Source organism: Montipora capricornis, chromosome 14 (genome assembly GCF_036669925.1).
Source record: "Montipora capricornis isolate CH-2021 chromosome 14, ASM3666992v2, whole genome shotgun sequence".
In the NCBI taxonomy this organism is placed as follows: Eukaryota; Metazoa; Cnidaria; class Anthozoa; order Scleractinia; family Acroporidae; genus Montipora; species Montipora capricornis.
Window position 1 is genome coordinate 47,184,300 of NC_090896.1, and position 7,500 is coordinate 47,191,799.

At 39.7% G+C, this 7,500-nt stretch overlaps 1 protein-coding gene across 6 annotated transcripts in view; it reads left to right on the top strand.

Moving 5' to 3' along the window:
* The window catches only part of LOC138033558 (histamine H2 receptor-like), a 16,385-nt gene extending 13,689 nt beyond the window's left edge, over positions 1–2,696 (top strand). For 4 of the 6 annotated variants that reach the window (XM_068881338.1, XM_068881339.1, XM_068881337.1 and 1 more), the window contains exon 3: positions 1–2,695. This exon is cut by the window's left edge and continues 89 nt beyond it. In XM_068881338.1, the coding sequence (XP_068737439.1) occupies positions 1–878 (878 nt within the window). In that variant the 3' untranslated portion in view covers positions 879–2,695. The other 2 variants (XM_068881341.1, XM_068881342.1) reach the window with 1 other exon arrangement.
* Positions 2,697–7,500: the final 4,804 nt, after the last annotated feature.

A 7,500-nucleotide genomic window follows, 5' to 3' on the forward strand; every position in this document is an offset into this window, starting at 1 on the left:
CATCCGAGTGCATTACATGGATGATGACTTTAGGCTTGGCCGAGTCTGTTGCCATAGTAACACTCAACCTCTGTACGATAATTGTTTTTACAAGAAACCGTAATCTCCGCAAGCGCAGTACGTACCTGATGATAAATTTGGCAGTTACAGATATGTTGGTTGGAGGAATTGCTGCCTATATCCTGTTCTATGGGCCTGCAGTAGACTGTAATGTATGGAGGGAGCATCTAAATGACCGTTTGCCATTTGACATAGAAACAAGACTACTTATTTTTTTTCCTTTTATGTCTTTACTAAACATAGCCCTTATTGCTTTAGAACGGGCATATGCGACATTTCGGCCTTTCAAGCATCGCGTGCTAAAAAAACGGGTGTATGGCCTATTAATTGTCTTTGTTTGGGTTATTACGGCATTGAGTATTTTCTTAAATCTTAAATATCCTGTAGAGGGAGTCACGGATCTTTACTTAAAGATTGCATTTGGCTCGTTTCCACTTTTGATCATTTGTGTATCTTACTCATCCATTGTTATTAAAGTCCGTTGTGGAGCGCATCCTCAACACCATGGTGCAGCCAGTAGAGAAAGAAAACTGACCATGACATTGTTGATTGTGACTGTTGCATCTCTTTTGGTGTTCCTGCCAGCATTTTTTTTCAGTATTCTCCTTTATAGCGGTAAATTTAAAATTGCCTTTCCAGTGGGTGGACTTCTTTATTATGCAATTTTTATTTTACTTTGTGCAAACTCTCTTGTCAATCCTATATTATACGCTATCCGCATGCCAGAATACAGATCTACTTTATCTGCACTCTTTCGCAAACCTACTCTTCGTAACCGTGAAAGGCGAGTTGTAGATTTACCTCTTCGTGTCTTGTAAAACATTATGAAGCGCCATTGCATTTTTCTACTTGGCTTTGCTATTTTGAAATTTCATGATATTAACAACAGTTTTGAGTTAATGTGCATAAATTGTAACAAGGAAATGAAATTATTATCTTCGTAAGAAAGTTTGACCTTAAATAGATGGATGAATATAGGATTCAGGAAAGTTAACAAGACAACAGGTGCTTATTATCATAATTAATTTACTGTATAGCTGTTATTCGTGTTTTTAGTCACCAGAGGCACTTGCCTCAGTCATAATACATTATGAAGCGTCATGGCATTTTCTAGTTGGCTTTGTTTATAAGCGTACGAGCTGGGAAGGGGGGTACCGAGAGAGAGAAACCATTACAAAATAATGCTGTTGGTGTAATTTCCAAAATTGTCAAAACTCGTGAATAAAGTTTCTAGTTAGTTACTTTTCATGAATTTCTGTGTGATTAGACGCTCGGCTAGGTGTCTGTAGGCTGTCAGGTGGTTTCTTCAGAGAGTTTGTACTTTACGTGTATCATTTATATCTGTTGTTGATTTGAAGTATCGTTGATGCACCGAAGCAAGACGAAAAGGTAGTCAGTTCAGGCTCCCGAAAAATAACGGGCCCTCTTTTTTGTTTCTTGTTTTTAGCTGACTTTCAGCTAAAAAGGAAGGGGGAAAGTCAATCAGTGCTAGCAAATAAATAAACAAACAAACAAAGAAGTACCATTGCCTTGGTCATAACGTTTCTCTGGCCAAGGCCCTGGTCATGCTATACTATTTTGAGGGCGATTATGCCCACTATTTCCTGCATTCAACAATTTTAACGGTTAATATCGGAGCAAAGCGTTTTTCCATGATTTGACTGAATAAATCAATAAGACCGCTTGATGACAGAGCATCTCGTAATCGACAACGTTGTTAATTTGAGAAGTCCTTTATTGAGCAGGAATTGAATAAGACGTTTACAAAATGAGGAGGCCTGTTACGAGCTGGGAGTCTCCGGTTAGGAAATTCAGAGTGGAAAAACGTACTGCGCAGCTTTTCTGCGCATTTCTGGCCCTGCTTGCGGGCTCAGGTACTAATGCAAGCTGCAATGGTTCACCATGGTTGGAAAGAGCGACGGACTCTAGAAAGGCACGCGAGGCTATCACTCGGTTGATTTATTTATACTTGAGCAAGCATGAAATTTTTTCGGCATTTCACTGTTAAGAAAACAAGTCCTCCCCTGCCTGGTGAGAGGCTCTCTTGCTTATATATTCAGTGGGTTGCTTATATGGATGCAATATGTAAAGAGTGTTTGTGGATATGTGTCTTTGCAACGAAATTTCTTGTATATCGCGGTAAAATAAAGGGTTCTGAAACCGTCTTTAGGTTAATTTTGTCCCAAAAAAGTTGATTCCCTACGAAAAACAATACACCAGCTTTTCATTAGTGACGTTAAAATGTTGCTGCTTACCGGGAATATTGGGAAAGCAAACAAAGTTCGTAGCCTTTTTTTGTTTACACGATCGACGAAATTCCCACCACTTTTTCAAACTTTGGGCCTGGCGCACAGTCAAAATTCTTCCCCAGGGCGCTCCTCCCTTCGAAGATGAGACGGACTGGAAAGGTTCACAAGAAAAAGAAAGAACTTTTCCCAAAGCTGGCAAACTGCATTTTACGCATAGATCACATTACTGGGACGAATGGCAGAATCTACTCACCGACTCGAGATCCTTTTCCCTTCCTTCCGAAGGGTAAAGTGCCCTTGGTTGAATTATGCTATGATACTTGTTTTTATGTACATTATGAAAACGTGTTAGATGTTTAGAAGCATACGAAGTACTAAATTACATCTTTGATTATGTTTAATGTCGTATATTATAAGATAAATAAAAATACATTGCTGTAAAAAACTGTTTTTCTGTTTCATGGCGTGAAATTGTCAATACTACCACACATTGCCTTTTTGCTGATTTATTACCTACAATGATACACGCAACGTTAGGATGTACGCGGCGAGTTTGGAGAGCAAGAGAGAGATAGCCTGAACATGGTCTAGTGGTCTCTTGACTAATAAATTCCACGAGTGATAAACACGTTGGGATTAAACGTCGAAATACTTCATTTCCAAGAAATTTTTGTTCTGAGCAGGTCTTTTTATATTATTTCTCGTATTTCCGGAGGGAAAATATTCTCTTTTTTCAGTTGTTAGCTAAAAAACCTTTTTACAGTAACATAGTACCTCCTGAGCAGATCTAATCAAATTATCGTGGAAAGATCTATACCAAAACGCGCGGACTCAGTCAGTTTTCCGCGTGAGTGACTCAACACGTCACAACACTTATTTCCCTCCCACAGCTGATATGTAGGTTATTGCATGGATACAACAATCAGAAAACAACACTACGAGTCAATCACAGCATGCAGGCTTGCCTTTCAGTTCTCTTAAAGAGGAATCTTCTAGCTAAAATGTACTGAAATTAAGTTCTTTAATTCCTACTTAAGATGTGTGAGAAATTTCCCTAACTTTGCTGTTGTAACGGCCTACTCACGTTTTTTGCGCGTGCCTTTAAGCCTGTAAATTGGCCACAAAAACATTATTTCCCCTCATGGACCTCTAGTTCAATACTGTACGTAAGTCAAGGGATTACAACCGGTGTCTGAAGGTAGTAACCTACTCTCTTGATGGACTACCACATTCTCATAACTTATATTAACAGAAACTTACGGCAAAACTTAAGAAGAATTTGTTTTTTGGGCTATATCAAAGAGTTAATTCTCGTCTTTGTATCTTTGTAGACACCCAGTTGATTATAAAATATCATTTTATAGTTCTTCCAGCACTAGCGTTGTATTGTGTGTTAATCCGGCCTCGTGCAAAGTTTGTGTTACCCCAATAGCGGTTTCCTTGGAAACGTTGTCAAAATAAAATAGCAAGACGGTGAATCAGCAAAGGTAAACAGCACCTGTCAATAAAGACAATTTAAGTCAGCGAATTAAAGCCGTGCATCCGAGGGAGGCGCGGTGGCCTCATGGTTAGTGCGCTCCTCTTTGGATCGAGCGATCCGGGTTCAAGCCCTGGCTAGGGACATTGTGTTGTCTCCTTAGGCAAGACACTTTAATCTCACAGTGTCTCTCTCCACCCAGGTGTATAAATGGGTAAAGGGCTGGGGGAATTCCTGCTGCGATGGACTAGCATCTCATCCAGGGGGAAGTAGAAATACTCCTATTCGCTTCATGCTACAGCAACCAGGATAAGCTCCTGTCTGATCGGCCACTTGGCTCGAATGCAGACTTGACCATGTGAAGGAAAAGTCAATAATAGTTTAGAACACGTTTTGTATAAACGTGTTCAAAAAAATCTTTACAAGGAATACACTGAGGATATCAGCATTCAATAAAACGCACTGACGTGGCCAGTGTATGGAGCATTACAAAATTGCTTACTAATGAGAAGCTCTGTGATGAGGTACCATTACAATAGAGCTTCCAATAGCCCATTTCCGAGTTCATGTCTGCCTCCTGTTCAAAGCGAGTCTAAGTGGAAAGTTTTTCTTATGAAAATTAGTTTTTATTCATATGTAAAGTAGAACTAATTACCATAATAAAAACTTCGCACTTAGACTCGCTTTGAACAGGAGGCAGACATGAACTCGGAAATGGCCTAATCTGGGGACGAAACCTTAGTGTGCAACCTAGACTGTGAACAGGACCCGACAAGAAAAAGAAATTTTAATGTTGTTAAAACAAACAATAACATTTGCTCCACATATCAGTATGAAGACTATGTGCTAAGTATAAAATACTTACCCCTTGTTCTTTTACTTTTGGCTTTTCACGTAACTGTCAGTGACAAAATAAATGAATCATGTTATACTTCTTATGTTTGTGATATACTGCAGGAGTAACAAGTTCATGTAATGTCTGCTGTTTGGGCTCATTATGCATTCCTCCTCCATGAAAACTAGACTACGAGTAGTCCCTCTTTCGCTCAATACGTCATACTTGACTTGAACGAAAACGGCGAGAACAAAATGACGTCGATCCACACATAATCCTCCCTTTCGCGCACTGCTCACCCCCAGGATTTCGCCTCGCGGCTCTCTTCGCGGGGGAGGGCAGGCCAGAACAGAGGGCTCGTGGGTAGGGGTTTTCACTGATTTTTCTCTCTGAGGTAAGACCATTTGAATTTTTATCTTGGCTCGCGGTGGGCCTGTTTTTGATATCGCGCTTGCCATGCATATGTGTCTTTGAAAGTATGGAGGACATCTGCATGTCAATAGTACTTATCTTAAAAAAAACTAATTGAGGAAATTATTTACACATTAAAAAAAAGTTAAAATCATTTACAGTTTAATTAATAATGTATCGAAGAGTGGAAAGACAAACTTGATCAAAAGCATGTCATAGGTGCTGCGGCATTAGACCTTAGCAAGGCATTCGACTAAATCGCTCACGATCTTATATTGGAAAAGCTTAGATTTTACGGACTGGGTGGAATATCATGGTCACTCCTTCAGAGCTACCTCTCACACCGCTACCAACGATTCTCAAACTCATTAATAATTCATAAGCCAAAAACAAAAGAAATCACTACCGTGAAGGAAGTTTGGATACGTGGTCTTAAGTAGCATAAAATTTCGCCAACTTTGATCCCAAATATCTCTTAAAATACTCATTCCTTTAATTTGAGAAGCAATATCAAACACTCGAAAGAGTGTTTCATCAGATATCCAACCACCTCGAAATCGGTTAAAAAACTCGGCCTTCGGCCTCGTTTTTCAACTCGCTTCTCGGTGTTTGGATATCCGATGAAACACTCCTTCTCGTGTTTGATATATTACGTCAAACTGGGAAACAGTTTTTCTTCGTGGAAGGTCTTTCGTAGTGGTTTACCTCAGGGGTCAATTTGGGACCGCTTCTTTTTAACATTTTTGTGAATGATTTGGCCTATGCTATAAACGAGAGCAGGTTACACTGTATTAAGCTTTGCAGACGACACCAACTTATATGCTTCAAACGAATGTCCCCGCGTAGTAGAAAACTTGCTCAATCAAGATCTGTTTCATGCAAGCTCGTGGTTCAAACAAAACGGAATGATCCCTAACCCGACAAAATATAACGCCATGGTGTTAGGAAATGCAAATCAGCATAACATCAGCATCGATTGTTTGGGTAAACAAATTCCAGTATCCAAGGAGATAAAACTACCGTGGGCATAACTTTAGAAGAAAAACTGAAATTTGATTTACATATTGCGGACATATGTTGCAAGGTGGGGAGCCAAATAAGCGCTCTAAGCAGGTTAAAGAACATTCTACCTTGTAAAAGCCCCATCAAGCTTCAATAATTTTATAACTGAGAAGAGAACAGCGTACACAGCGTACAGCCTTCGGGGAAATTTTAATCTCTCTATACCTAAGGTGAACACAACCAGATACGCTATGCTGCAGCAAAGCACTGGAACACACTACCTCGAGATAATCATTCCATGGCAGATTCAAAAGACTTTTTGAACTGACCATCTCTCGCCTCTGTCTGAGACAAGACCAGACACGCAGGGTTCTTACGTTACGTTTATGCCTATAAAATCAACTGAAATGTCAATCGCTGGTACAAAAAAAGAAAAAGAAAAAAAAAAACCAGCATGTTCATTTTTTTTGGTAGGCTAGGTATCGAAGAGCCAGAACATTTGCGCATGCGCTGACGGAATGTTTGAACAAGAGAGAAAAACGCAGTACCTCCAGACACCGGCGCTGGAGCGTCGTGCCAAACGAGTCATCCCGGGATTTCGGCCCGTGCGATCGCTTTTGACGCAGTTGGCCCTTCGCTGCTTTCTGCTACCGACCTTGCCTCCCGGTACGGCATTAAGGGAGAGATAGGTCGGCCCCTAAACCATATATGTGACAAATCCCACGCCTACTCACAGCTCCAAACCGCCCTTGTCAATATAGCGTAAGAATTAGACGCCTTATATATTCAAGAGAAAAGTCATTTTATCTGTCATATGGTAAGCACTGGAGTCGCAGATTACCAAGTGTGCGCATGCGCCCTCCTAAAGGTAACATACATACAGTCAAGCTTTTTCCGAATAACTACAGGAGCTAATATCTTCGAGACATTACATTTACAACTAAAATAGATAGCATATACAGATACCTACTAAATACATAATATTTAAAGATATATTCATTAAAAAGAAAAGCCGCTGCACAAAATGCGGCCCTGGATTCTCTTTTAAAACCAGGAAACTCATAGGTACGGATAAAATCAGGAAGCGCATTCCGCAACTTAGCTGATACGTAAGAAAAAAGAGAACTAAGACCATAACTGGTTGTTCCAGGTTTATTGAGGAACAGAATGTAATTTCCGCGAAGATCATGGCATAAGAAGGGGACGGGAGAGAAAACATATCTTTAATATAATCAGAAAACCCTTTTTTCAAAACAAAAAGCAAAAAAAAAAAAAACAAAAAAAAGAAACCACATACTTTTATCAAGAAATACGAGGAAATTTTGAATGCGCTTATTGCATAGAGATGTCGAGTTTGACTTTCTTAGTAAGAGGACAGGTAATCTGCAAATATGAATATCGTTATTCTCTTATTTACATTATTATACCGTTTCTTTGACACGAGAATTACAGCGAAATGAAAGCAC